The sequence below is a fragment of the Heterodontus francisci genome, chromosome 32, assembly GCF_036365525.1.
Source record: "Heterodontus francisci isolate sHetFra1 chromosome 32, sHetFra1.hap1, whole genome shotgun sequence".
Lineage (NCBI taxonomy): Eukaryota > Metazoa > Chordata > Chondrichthyes > Heterodontiformes > Heterodontidae > Heterodontus > Heterodontus francisci.
The window spans coordinates 35,815,802-35,830,610 of NC_090402.1; the positions used below are offsets into that span (position 1 = coordinate 35,815,802).

The 14,809-nt window shown below is 41.3% G+C and overlaps 1 protein-coding gene across 1 annotated transcript in view; it reads left to right on the forward strand.

The window, feature by feature from the left end:
• Positions 1-14,809, forward strand: part of pappaa (pregnancy-associated plasma protein A, pappalysin 1a) — a 316,273-nt gene that overhangs the window by 56,722 nt on the left and 244,742 nt on the right. Inside the window, exons 4-7 of the mRNA XM_068012691.1 lie at positions 853-1,146; positions 2,104-2,296; positions 3,865-3,986; positions 10,958-11,450. Coding sequence (XP_067868792.1) covers positions 853-1,146; positions 2,104-2,296; positions 3,865-3,986; positions 10,958-11,450 — 1,102 coding nt within the window. The remainder of the gene's footprint in view (positions 1-852; positions 1,147-2,103; positions 2,297-3,864; positions 3,987-10,957; positions 11,451-14,809) is intronic.

Genomic DNA, 14,809 nt, shown 5'->3' on the forward strand with positions numbered 1-14,809 from the left:
TGTTTTATGAAGACAGTGGAATTTCTGTGAACTGTTTCATGAAAAATTGAAACAAAGCTGAATGCTTTTAGGATAGATGTAGTTACGAACACAGATGACAATTTACAACAAGATTCATAAGGCCATTTGATAAAGTGATAAGCATTCGCCGAACACCTCAGTTGTCCCCCGATACTATTTGTTCAAGTCAGCAAATGGCCACCACTGATATCCAACTGCTCTGCCTATGTATTCAAAAGTGCTACAGTTCTTTATACTTCCTCACTTACAGGGGCAAGAAAGTCTAAAAGTAGAAAAAAAGGAAAGTCTTGTGGGGGGATTGGGGGGCTGGTGGGGAGGCTTACAAATCAGAAGCTGTCAACAGTTAAGAACAGAAACTAATAACTGAAGTAATGTGTCAGTTGTCCAGAAATAAGACGCTGAATTTTAATTGAAGATTAATCTGAAAGTGAACCTTTTGTTTAGTGTCAATGAGCATAATTGTGAAGTAGTTGGGGGCAGTTTTGTGTGAATATTTCTATTTATGATGATTTCCTGTTTTCAGTCATGGTGAACTGGTTTCCATTCAACACATAGTGGTATATATTTGAAATATAGGATTATAAACAAATATGTTCCATGAAGTAAAAGGTGGTTTAACTCAAACTGGTTTACTACATTGTGTGCTTTGACAATAGTTCAAAGGAGGTAGGTGCAATAATTCATAGGATGCATACAGCCTGTTTTAGGATTTACTGCACTATTCATGCTTGTACCTGCTCAGATCCCAACTGGTCAAGTTGCACCTTTTTATCATCTAACCCCAACCACCCATTTCTTCTGCACATAACATGACTCTGTTTGTGCACATAGGTGGCATAGTGCTGAACCCTTCATTCTACGGAATCACTGGCCATACTCACACCATGATCCACGAGATAGGCCACAGTCTTGGACTGTACCATGTGTTCAAGGGGATTTCTGAAATTGAATCCTGTACTGACCCATGCATGGAGACTGAGGCTTCAATGGAAACTGGCGACTTGTGTGCTGATACGAATCCAACGCCAAAAAATAAACAGTGCAAAGATCCTGACCCTGGAAATGACACATGTGGTTTTGGCTATTTTGTCAACACTCCTTTCTTCAATTACATGAGCTATGCAGGTAAAATGGACATTAAATTGACTATGTGCATGAAAGGAGCACGTCTCTTATAAAGAATTGCTTGTTTTAATTACTGTTCTTTTCACATTTTGTGAAATATGTTACAAACTCTCAATTTGTCACATTTGGAGATGTTGGTTGAAACTTGTATTTGTGGAAGGAGGACGCATTAGTCTGGTGGGCAATGAAACTGACCAAGTGCAACAGAAACCAAGGGGTTCCTTTACTTGGCCACCTTAAAGAAAAGTGGTCAAGTCGTCGTTAAGTCATCCCTGTTTGGTTTATCAAGCAGTCTTGATTTTCTGCTAAACAAACAGATTATCTAATCCCTCCTTAGTTGTTTTTTAGGGCCTATATAGATACTGCAGTTAAACTTTTTGTAAGTTCCATATTTGTGTTGGCTGGCACCTGACTGATGGCAAACACTACGTTAAACAAATATCCAAATATTATTAAAGGACAATTATATTTTTAACAATTTTACATAAACCCTTGTTTGCCTGAAGCAAAACTCTACAGGGAGAGACTGAAAGGTCAAAGGACAACATTTTCCTTTTTCTTGATGGAACAAATCTCTTAGACACTTTATTTGCTTTTTGGTCTTCCTGTAAAATTGTATACAGTAGCCAAAAGTATTTTAGTAGGTAATTTAAGCTATTTACCGCTAATACTACTTGTTTAATGACAATTGCGCATTGAATACAACTTATACTAAACATTTTTAGTCTCCGATTAATCTCTTTGTTAATATAAAATATATAAAGCAAATCAGTGTCAATGATATATTTTGGGGGAAAGGAAGAGGAACTGTGCCAAATTAGTTACTAAACAAGTATCAGCTCTGCCATTATTTAAATTAAGAGGCAGGAGGAGGGGATAAGAGAGAACTGTTGGCACATATTGAATTTAATGTTGTTGTCATACCTTTGTCACAAGTTGTGTGTGTCTCTTTTAAAGATGATGACTGCACAAATTCCTTTAGCCCCAATCAAGTAGCCAGGATGCATTGTTACTTGGATCTGGTATACCAGAGCTGGCAGCCACCCACAAAGCCTCCGCCTGTTCCCGTTGCTCCAGAGATAATACATCAGACCGCAGGATCGGTGATACTCCATTGGCTTCAACCAATCAATGGGCAGTTTTACGAGAGGTGAAAATGACTACTGATAGTATGCTAACCTCAAGGATTTTTTTTGTTTGCATCTGTGGCAAAGTTTTACTAATGTGTGTGCTCATTGCATTTTTCAACACTAATCAGTGTTGAAAATAACACATACAGAAAAGAGGAAAATAAATATTGGCCCAAAATTTGCTGAACGAATAACAGCATGTGAATAATGCATGATGTTATTAATGTGTAAATCAGCAAACAACTTGTGGTGAGGAAGAGATATATGTGAATTGCGAATTGGCAGAATTTGCTGGCTGATTTGCGCTGCTCCATAGTTAGCTTCATGAAAATGGCATCTCAGCCTTAACCACTTCTTGATTTTTCGTGAAATTTATGCATTTCCACATTAAATGCCCGTTAAACTCACCACTGAAAGTTAAATATCGTGATTAATAGTGTAAATACATGATATGATCAATGTTCCCTCTAATTTTCTTTCAATGTGCGCAGCCTTTTTGTTGCACACCATGGTCTCTAAGATTGCCGCGCAGTCACACATGTGCCTATCTTATGCTTGTCCCCTACATGGTAAGTTCTGGACTGCTGCGCGGCTGTGCACCTGTGCAGCTTAGAGCGAATGTTGGACATGATAATTGCTAATGACTTCCAATCAACCTCACTTGCCCAGAAAATGAACAATTAAAAGTGTGGAGTCTCATTCCTTCAGGTTGTGAATTGTTGGTGATTTTAAAAGTGTCATTTTAAATTTTACATTTTTTTTCTTACTATTCCTTTGTCTCTTTTTTTCTCTTTGAATCCAAACTTCCTTTTTGTCTCTTTATTTTTATTTTTGGACTTGATTTGGCATTGAATTCATCCCTGTTAATTTCTCCTCCTTCCCAGTCCTTCCTTTGTTTATTTCTCATTCCTTTTATCTCATTGGTTAAGGACATACACTGTTCGTCCTGTTGTTCACATAGGTCCCAGATGCCCTGTTGCCCTCTCCATGTCATTATCAACTCGCACTTCCAACAGCCTGTGGGTAGACAATATTAAAACACCTAACCATGCAAAAACAAGTCAAACTAACTGAGTATGCCTCAAGATGCCCTGCTCCAGCAACATCTGGGCTAATATCTTCACAGTACTCCCACATCTATGCCTAACAGTACATTTACATGTGTGTTGACTTATCGGGCCTACACGACTAAAAATCCATGTGGACACTCCAAGCCAATTTGTTTCCCAAAATTTTTCTGTGACCCATTGATGGAGAATAGTGAAATAGATCAATATGCTACTGACACTGCACCATGATTGCCTTCTACATGTACATGATAACACCTGCAACCCAGGGTCTGTTACAAACAGGCATACAGCGTGTGTTAACTTTTGTTTGATAACACTCCTGTGATGCGCCTTGAGATGTCTTACTACATTCAAGGCTTTATATAAATGCAAGTTGCTGATGTTGTTGCTGTATCTCTTTGGCCCCATGTAGAGACATCGTGGACTTATCCTGAAGCTGGTGTAACTGCTGCATGTGTAAAGCACTGTAAGGTGATACTGCTTCTTTCTTTCTTTTATTTTGCTTCCTGGATTCCTAGAGAAGTGGGATCAATATGCGACGCCTGCACTGAGCATGGAGCGCTGGTCCAGTATGCCTACAATGCTTCTTCCCCTAGACCATGTGACCCATCTGGCCACTGGAGCCCCAGAGAAGCCGAAGGTTAGTAACACTGGTGACAGGGTGGGGCTGGTGGGGACTGTTGTACCTTTTGTTATGCCAAAGTTTTTAAAGGCAGAAAATTGTACTGGCTGATAAATTTTAATTAGTTGTTCCCCTCCATTTTGTAAACTATTTTCTTTCCTCGCTACCCCTGCCCATTTCACCCATTGCTTATCAATAGACTTCACCACCTACCAAACATGGTAGCAGCCAACCAAACTGTCAGTCTTCAACTAATTATTTATACGCATGCAAGAGTGCCTGGAGCTGAATTACTTTCCTGTTTCTTTGCGCTTTCACTTCCTCTGGGATGTGCTTCAGCTCTTATTGACTCCAAATCCCTGCCAAGCTGATTTTAAGAACTTTCCTAAAATCATAGCAGAGCGCTCTCATTGCTGATGGTCTCGCATGATCATGGCACCAACATGGTATTCCATCAAGTGCCTCTCTACAACTGATGTTAAATGAATTAAGAAATGAATTGTTGACTAAATAGTTAAACAGTATGAAATTCATGGTCTTGCACTTTGGGTAGATGTGTCTTTATTATTTATGTGGCTGAGTGAAACAGAAAGGTGTTCTTAGACCTAAATTTTTGGGTCAGCATATGTCCGGTTGGTTCTACTTCTAATGTTACAACCTTCTTGTCCATGGAAACCTCCAGCTCAAAGGGCTGAACCAACTCTGCTTTTCAACCCTTATTTTCAATAATATGGACATTATTTTATATACATGGTTTCATTCTTCTAAACTATCTGCTTTAGTATAACACTTGTCAAGTTAAATCTTCTGTTTCATTGCATTTTTTTTGTCTCACTCTCGTTCCTTGCTATAGAGTGCGTGGTTCAGGCAGAACACATCAAGAGAGCAATAAATTAAACAAAAATGCATTGCATCGGCCACTTGTAGGTTAGGTGCCCCTCCTGACAGACAAACCCTCCAGCTGCATCACCAAAATCTTAGCACCAGAATGAGCCTGTACTCTTTATATTGTTGTGCCCTTTAAGGGTTCAACGACAGCATTGAGCTGGTGAAATTTTTGTGCCCACTACCCTTCCCGACTGGCAACCTTGATGTGGGGAAGATATTTCAAAGAAACATTACCTTCTCGGTGGAAAACAGATGGGTGGGCAGTTAAATATGAGCAGGCTACTTACCCATTCAGGTCCTGACCATTTGTGATATTAACCTGCAGGGTTTTGTAGGCGGATGAGGCAGTAGCCTCATAAATTTAACAAATCAATGTCCTATCATGCCAATAGGACCCCGATGCAGTTTTATCTGAGGCCTGAGCAAGGAAACCACTGCACCTCAACTCTATTGATCTACCTTTTCTCCATATCCCTTGATACCCTCACCTAACAAGTTTATCTAACTCAGTCTTGTAAGCTTCAATTGTCCTAGCATTTGCAGCTTTTTAGAGAAGAGAGTTCCAGCTTTCTACTACCCCTTTGTGTGAAGAAGTGCTTTCTGACTTCGCTCCTGAATGACCTAGTTCTAATTCTAAGATCGTGTCCCCTAGTTCTTGATTCTCCTACCAGAGGAAGTAGTTTCACTGTATCAAATCCTTTTAACATTTTAAACATCCTGTTCAGATCACCCTTCAATCTTCTATACTCAATTGAATACAAGCTGAGTTTATGCACCATGTCCTCAGAACATAATCCTCTAAACCCCAGCATCATTCCAGTGAATCTGCACTTGCACCCCTTTCAAGGCTAATATATTCTTCCTGAGACGTGGTGCCCAAAACTCAATGCAGTACTTCAGATGGTATCGGGTAGCTCTATACAACTGAAGTTTAACTTCCTCCCCTTTGTACCTCAGCCCCCTTGATATAAAGGTCAGCCTTCCATTAGCCTTTTTGATTGGTTTTTGTACCTGTCTATTAGCTTTCAGTGGTTTGTGTATTTGGGCTTCCAATCCTCTTTGCTCCTCTAAAGTTCCCAGTTTCACACCATTTAGAAAATACTTCAATTTATCTTTCTCATGTTTGATGGATGACATCACACTGGCCCACATTGAACTTGACACATCCCACAGTTTTACCCACACACTGGGCGAGTCCGCAGGTTTATGCTTATGGCTTCGTTTTCAATTTTGTAAAAGGTCCAAGCTCTTCTGATGGTTCAGTTGGCAAGTGCAGTGCCCATCTGATCTTGAAATGGAGATCCCAGGTTTGATCCCTGCTATGTGCTGAGGTGGCTGAGATAGCTATATTTGCTTCATTGCCTCTAGGTGAGGGAGAAGGGGGGAAACAATCAGCCAAGGTTACTGGGGGGACATTTTACTTGCCAATGCACCAGGAGCAGCAGGATAGCGTGCAGGAAATTCAGAAGAAGGGTTTCCCTGCATGCTGTTCAACTTTTGGCCGTGACAGGTTCCACACCCGGAGGTCAGCCTGATTGACAGGCTTGGCTTCCAGTCAGGTGGGAAACACTGCAGAAAAGGCTGTAGGACCAGGTAGGTCCCATCCTATCCTGGCTTGTGGTGGGGGGGTTAGATTCCCAATCGCGAGGGGGGGCCGGGTTCAATCCCAAAGGTAGGCAACGGGGAGAGGGTCCAATCCTGAGGGGGGGGGCCAATTTCTGACCTGGGCCTTCCAATCCCAGGTTGGCGGTGGGCGACGACGTTGGATCCTGGGATGGTGTTTTGATTGGGGGCAGGGGGGTGGTGGGGGAGCTGTTGTCTCTTGGTGGAGGAGCTTGGGGGGTGGCCAGGACAAAGTTCTCCTGCTCCTCCTGGGTCACATGGTGTGCTGTGGAGGTACTTTCCTTCTCACCAAGGCACTGAAGCTGCCTGGTTTCTTGAGGCTCAACCACAATAAAACCTGGAAAGCAGATTAAATCTGAGACTTCCAGCCTTATGAACATATTTAAAATGCCAACTCACCACCTGGGAGCAGGTTGGCTGCCCACCCACCCCACCTCAGTAAAACCCAGAAGTCAATAGGTTGGAGCCAGCTTCCTGACTCGCTCGGAAATTTTACCCATTGAACCCATGTTAAACATCTCCCTACAGTTCCTGATCTCCAATCGCCCGAACTCTAACCCTAGCCCTAATCTATGTTGGAATGTGTGTGTTTGTAAAAGAAAGAAGAAAGAGATTCTTGCATTTATATAGCACATCCACAATCTCAGGACATCCCAATTAAGTGATTTTGAAGCATAGACACTATTGTAATGTAGGGAACACATAGAATCATAGAATGGTTACAGTACAGAAGGAAACCATTTGGCCCTTCTTGCTCATGCCAACTCTCTACAACAGCAATTCAGCTAATCTCACTCCTCTGCCCCTTCCCCAGAGCCCTATAATTTTTTTCTCCAGATAATTATCCAATTTCCTTTTGAAAGCCACAATTGAATCTGCCACCACCACACTTTCAGGCAGTGCAATCCAGATCCTAACCACTCGCTGCGTAAAAAAAGTTTTTTCTCATGTCACCGTTGCTTCTTTTGTCACTCCCTTAACTTGGTGTCTGTTGGTTCTTGACCCTTCCGCCACTGGAAACAGTTTCTGCATATCTACTCTGTCTAGATCCCTTGTGATTTTTAACACCCCTTTTTTGCTCTAAGGAAAACAGTCCCAGCTTCTCCAATCTATCCATGTAACTGAAGTCCCTCATCCCTGGAACCATTCTCGTAAATCTTGTCTGCACTTTCTCCAATGCCTTCACATCCTTCCTAAAGTGTGATGCCCAGAATTGAACACAATAGTCCAGTTGAGGCCGAAGCATTGCTTTATCAAGATTCACCATAACTTCTTTGCTTTGGTACTCTATGCCTCTATTTATAAAGTTCAGAATCCCATATGAATTATTATCCACTTTCTCAAGTTACCCTGCCACCTTCAATGATTTGTGCACATATACCCCCAAGTACTTCTGCTCCATCACACCCTTTAGAATTGTATTCTTTATTTTATTTTGCCTCTCCTCATTCTTCCCACCAAAATGGCTGGAATTTAACACCCCACCCCATCACCAGAAGCGGGCTAGGAGGCAGGTTGTGGGGGCGGGGGGGGGGGGGGTGCGGCGTAAAATCGGGTGGAAGGCAGGGGGTGCTGTGGTCATTGCCTAGCCGCCCCCACTGCAATTAATGGCCACTTAAGGGCCTCTTCCCGCCACCACTGGTATTTTACCCACTCTACACAATCTCACCCCTCCATCTCGCCATGGCCTAGCGGATTTTCCACGGTGAGGCCTCACCCCCACTTACCTATTGGAGGTCTTCTTCTTGCTAGGTGAAGTCCCAGCAGTGGCCACCGCTCCTGATTGGCCAGCAGCTCTTGGAGTTGGGACTTCCTGCCTCAGAGGGGCAGAAGTCTCGACTGAAACCAAATAAGGGCTTGAGCCATACAAAATAGCAGCGTGGCTTCCAGGCCGAGTGGAGGCGGGCTCACGCCCGGCTTTCCAGCCAGTTGACGGTGCCACTGCCTCGCAGTTAAATTCCAGCCAATATATCACTTCACAAGCCTCTGCATTAAATTTCATCTGCCACATGTCCACCCATACCACCAGCCTGTCCATGTCCTCTTAAAGTCTACTACTATCCTCCTCACAGTTCACAATACTTCCAAGATTTGTGCCATATCCAAATTTTGAAATTGTGCCCTGCACATCCAAGTCTAGGTCAAGAAAAGCAGTGGTCCTAGTACCAACCCCTGGGGAACCCCACTGCATACCTTCCTCCAGTTTGAGAAACAACTGTTCACCACTACTCTCTGTTTCCTGTCACTCAGCCAACTTTGTATGGACTGTTCCTTTTATTCCATGGGCTTTATCTTTCTTGACAAGCCTGATAACATGGCAATTTATCAAACGCCTTTTGGAAATCCATGTACATGACATCACCTGCATTACCCTCATCAACCCTCTCTTACCTCATCAAAAATCTCAATCAAGTGAGTTAAACATGGTTTGCCTTTAACAAATCTGTGCTGGCTTTCCTTAATTAATCCACATTTGTCCAAGTGACTGTTAATTTTGTTCCAGATTATTATTTCCAAAAGCTTTCCCACCATTGAGGTTAAACTGACTGGCCTGTAGGTGCTGGCTTATTCTTACACCCTTTTTTGAACAAGGGTGTAATATTTTTAATTCTTCAGTCCTCTGGCACTACCCCTGTATTTCAAGAGGATTGGAGGATTATTGCCAGTGCTTCTGCAGTTTCCACCCCTACTTCCCTCAGCATCCTTGGATGCATCTTATCCAATTCTGATGACTTATTAATTTTCAATATAGCCAGCCTTTCTAATACCTCCTCTTGATCAACTTTTAGCCCATCCAGTGTCTCAACTACCTCCTCTTTCATTATGACTTTGACAACATCTTTTTCTTCAGTAAGGACAGATGCAAGATACACAGCAGCCAATTTGTACACAGTAAGCTCCCACAAACATTAATGTGATAATGAAGAGGTAATCTGTATTAGTAATGTTGATTGAGGGATAAATATTGGCCAGGATAACTCCCCTGGCTCTTTTTTTGAAATAGTGCTATTTGCATCCACCTGAGAGGACAGACAGGTTTAATGTCATCTGAAAGACAACACCTCCAACACTGCAGCATTCCCTCAGTACTGCATTGGAGTATCAGTCTGGAGCAGGACTTGAACTCACAACCTTCTCAGAGGCAAGACTGCTGTCAACTGAGCCACAGCTGATGCTAACATAGTCTTGGTGGCGAGGCCACTACAATTTCATGTTGGAATAGCCTGCTGACAATCACTATCTTGGCTCTCACACTTCGCTGAGGTAGCAAGGGATGGCAGAGTCTGTATCTGTACCTGCAATTAGGTATGCATCAGCATCTTCAGAAGAGGAATGGAAAAGTTCAGAGAGATAAAGACCCTTCATTATAGCTTCTTCCCATAGTTGTTAACGATGTCTCAACAGTGGAATATTAGGAGAAGGAAACTTTAGGAACCAAGCTAGCTTAAACAATACCATTTGAGGTGACAGTGTGTCTTTAGATATTTGCTGTACTAATTCCCAGACCTCTTAAAAATACAAAGAAAATATTCCACTTTGGATTGATTCCCAGCTAGGAAAACTAGAGCCAGAAAGTAAAAACACCAAGTGTTAGCCTTGTTCCAGAATGTCTATCTGCAGATTACAGGACATCACCACAAATAACGATCGTAATAAATGTGTGACTGCTCAGTTTGGAGCCTTATTAGCCTTCTGACCTGGACAGTCTGGAGAGGCCTTCAAGTGCTTCTAGAAATCTGTTGCAGTGCTCTTGCGCTTAGAAAAAGCTCTTTCTAAATACGTTGCAGTACTTTGATAATGTCCCTTATGTAACAATACACACTGGAACACAGAGACATAAATAATGTGTGCTATTCGTGCGAAACAGGGCTAGCATTTATTAAGCTTCAAAAGAGCAATTGCCAGCAATTAAATGCAACAATTTCCCTCTGGCATCTATCTTTTTTGGAATGAAACTCGTCTTTCTCTGCTGGGGTGAGCTCTATGCACATTGTTTTATGCTTCTTCCCTTCTCAAGGCCCCACATTGCCCTTTAGTTAACGTGTAAAAAAAAAGAGAGCAAAAGAAATCAGAAACAAGGAAAAGTAATAGGCAAGTATTTCCTGAAGTGAATCATAGGTGCAGAAATTGTATGCATGCTGCAATAATTTCTATAGGATACAGGCATCAAATATCACCCATTAATCTTTCTGACAGCGCTGTGCATTGATATACTAATCAGAATTTTAGGAAACTTTACCTCCTCAATTTATTGAGTGAACTTTGTTCAGCAGTTTGTAGTTAACAAAGCATTATTAAAATTTTCAATTGGTTGCAAAGTAAAGCCTATGTGTTATGTTTGTCTATCCAACAGTAATTTTAACTCTCAATTTGACAAGCTTTCAGCCTTTTTATGTGCAAAGAATGAATGGCTGGAACACATTTATTTTAATTAATCGCTTTGAGGATTTCTTTTTTAAAAACTTTTCCCTATGCAGGACCCCCTGATGTTGAGCAACCTTGCGAAAACAGTGTCAGAACTTGGAGCCCAGATGCTGGTGTTGATGAGAAAACGGTTCCTCCGGTATGCCCGGAGCCTCAAGGCTGCTACTTGGAATTGGAATTCCGCCACGCTTTAATTCCTGATTCTCTGACTGTTTGGGTCACCTTCACTGAATGGACTGCTCATGGAGCCATCCACAATATCAAACTACTGACTGTGAGTGGGAAAGAAATTTCACTTGGACCACAAAATGTCTTCTGCGATGTCCCCATTACAGTCAAACTCACGGTGACGGAGGAGATTTACGGCATCCAAATCTTCACACTCGACGAGCATTTGGAAATTGATGCTGCCATGCTGACCTCAGGACCACAAAACACTTTCTGCAAAGAATGCACACCAATCCGATACAAAATCACACGGGATCCGCCTTTTAAAGAGGGACCAGTCTTCTTAGTGAAAGATCTGAGCAGAAGATTTGAAGACATGTAAGTACGCTTCGTGTGTAAGAGTACAAAATACATTGAACAATTGATCGGTTCCAATTTCTTATTTGTTTTGAAGGAACTATTGATGCTTTGGGTTTTTTAGGTTATGTGTTGTCTGCCAGCTGCACACAAATGACCAGGTTTTTCTTAACGTGAAAGAGGGACCACGGAGGGAGAAAGCAATGCAGTAAAAATTTATGGATAGATAGAACTTTATCTATCTTCCCAAAAAGTTATATAACACATTACTTATATTTTATAATCCCAAAAGTACAATATTTTTCTGTATTCTAGTTCATGTTAGAATTTTAGATGCCAGTACTAGTGACATAGTTTTTCCATATTATATGAACTGACAGACCTCCAGGTTGTAGATCATCTTATAGTGGAATTTAAAAATTAGGAACACATTTTTTCAAAATGTTAGTGCAGTAAATGGAACTTAATCCAATAAAAAACATTTAAGTAAAATGTCACTGGTCAATATCATTAAACTGCTGAAATTCCAAAGGATCCGACAGATAAAACAGCTCAGTTTTTTAAAAAACTGTTCATGTTTTCATAACGTAATGCAGATGAATTCTTATATAAGTACACTGGGTCATCAACGCAAGTGTGTTGCAAGCTGCTTTACCAGAGGAATGATAATATGATCAGTGACAAAATTACTGCAACTCCTAATGTATTCTTTTCATCCTCACTTTAAAAAAAAAATCACTGGTAGCTGTGCTGCAAATATATAGCATCTGCTGCTATGTGAATTCAATGTAACAGTAAACATAGCAGCGTAGTGGCAGAATGCTTGGTTTCAGGCTCCTCCAGCAACTGAACTTGGTCCAAAACACCACCAATGGGCCTTTGAAAAGGTGCTTTATTCAATCAGATCCAACTCCATATTTTCAGGCAAATTAGTATGAGAAAAATTTACCAAATATAGTAAATAAGAGCTCATTTGATGACTATTGCATCGTCAAGATCTACCACCGAGAACACAAGTCAAAAGTTGTACCTCAAACTTTCTTCCTCTTGTGCTAGATAAGCATATGAGGGAGAAAGAAATAGAAGGATACGTTAATGTGGTGAGAAGAAAAGGGCTCGGTGAACAATGGCATGAACCTGTCGGGCCGAATGGCCTGTTTCTGTATTGTAAATACTTTGTAAACCAGGATAATAATACCCTGGGGAATTTTAAAGTCAGGATGGAACAAATTCAAAACTAAAGGTCTCCAAAACAGACAGGACCAACTAAATTACCTTGCAAGCTCATCAAGCCTGAAGAGATAGGCCCTAACTATTCCAGTAAGGAGGATTCAACATGAGATCAGGTGGATCCGAGGAACCAGAAGAGGCAGTAAAGGAATGGTAGGGGTGGCCAAGGCCCACCAGGAATGGGGAAAAATGGACATGGAAAGTTAAAATGGAATAGGCTGAACATCTAGCTGTACAACCCATAAGCGCATCTTTTGGCAGGAGATGAGAGACCAACATTTGTGGAACAGGAGAGAAAGCTGGAGAAAAGGAGCGAGGGACTCTATTGTTTGGAGTGACTGAGAGGTATTATTGATTGGAGAAGCAGAGTTAACGTTTCGGGTCAGTCACTGACCCGAAACGTTAACTCTGCTTCTCTTTCCACAGATGCTGCCAGACCTGCTGAGTGAATCCAGCATTTCTTGTTTTTGTTTCAGATTTCCAGCATCCGCAGTATTTTGCTTTTATTTTAAGGTATTATTGATTGCTGTGCTTCATCGGCTTATCCTCTGAAGGAGGGTAAATTAGTGTAGTGAATCACTACCTTCTATGCAATGCTTCCTTCATTTTACATGTATTCAATTTTCATTCATCCATGTTTTGCTCAGCACAGAACCAGACTTCCTAAGCTGTTGAGTGATCCCTCTCTTGGCAAGTTGGCAGTGGCCAGTGCCGATGGATTGGATGGTATTTCCCATTTACATGAAGGGACTTTATAAAGTGACTGAGACATGTTAAACATGTACATGAGTCCCAGTGGGCTAAATGTAGAACACACAAGATCAAATGCTGACAGGCAGGAAAAAGAAAGATCCATGTAGATTCCTTTCAGTTTATTTTTGTAGCCAGCGATCAGGTCCGTTCAGCCAAGAATGTAAAATATATGGTACTCTGTAGAATAATGACAGTGCTGGTGAAGGCAACAGTCAGAATAAAGTAACTTCAACACAAACTGAAGCATCACATTTAAAACTTTGACACATATTTGCACGCACTCTATTTGGCCAAAGGCAACAGGAGGACAACTTATTTCAAATTTGCTTCGAATAGAAGAAAATGTTTAGCTTGAGTCTTTTTAAATATTCCCATTCTACCCAACTTTAAAACAAAATGTAAAAATAAAATCCAACAGCAAGAGACAAGAAAAAGCACCCACAAAATTTGAATAGGAACAGAAAATGCTGATCATCCACAATGAGTCAGTCAACAGCTTAAGGAAGAAGACAAGTTAACATTTCAAATGCGTCTTAGTTCTGATGCTAAGCTCACACCCAAAACATTAACTGTCAGATTGGTTTAGGAAGGTCAGTCAGTGGCAGCTGGACCTTGTCTCACCAGATCTTACGTCTACGTTTTCTCTCTCGGTCAATATCTTATTAATATTACATGGTTCTACCTTTTTCAGGATTCTTAGAGAGTGTAATCACTAGATGTATATTTTAATTACAGTTTGGGTTTGAGTGCTGAAAGTATGCTGAGCAACACCAGTAACGAATACACCAAAATAAACAGATTAATGCCTCAGTTAAAGTAGCAGATAAAGGAAGCAACTCATATTACACTGCACAATTTCAACCCACTTTTAGCCTGTTAACATTGGCGAAAATTACATCTTCCTATTAAATTAATAAACATTTTATTCTCAGAACCTGCTTCACGATGTATTATTGTTGTTCTGCTTTATTATTCAGTTATATTCAGTTTAAATGTTTCCACACATCTTGGATTAGTGCAGAAAAAGAAAGAAGAAAGAATTGTATTTATATCGCACTTTTCACAACCACTGGACGTCTCAAAGCACTTTAAAGCCAATGACGTCACTGTTGTAATGTAAGAAAGGGAGCAGCCAATTTGCACACAGCGAGTTCCCACAAACAGCAATGTGATAATGACCAGATAATCTTGGCCAGGGGATAACTCCCCTGCTCTTCTTCGAAATAGTGCCATGGGATTTTTTACACCCACCTGAGGGGGTAGGCAGGGCTTCAGTTTAACGTCTCATCCAAAAGCCGGCAACTGTGGCAATGCAGCACTCCCACAGATCTGCACTGCAGTGTCAGCCTTGATTTTTGTGCTCAAGTTCTGGAGTGGGACCAAATCCGGAACCTTCC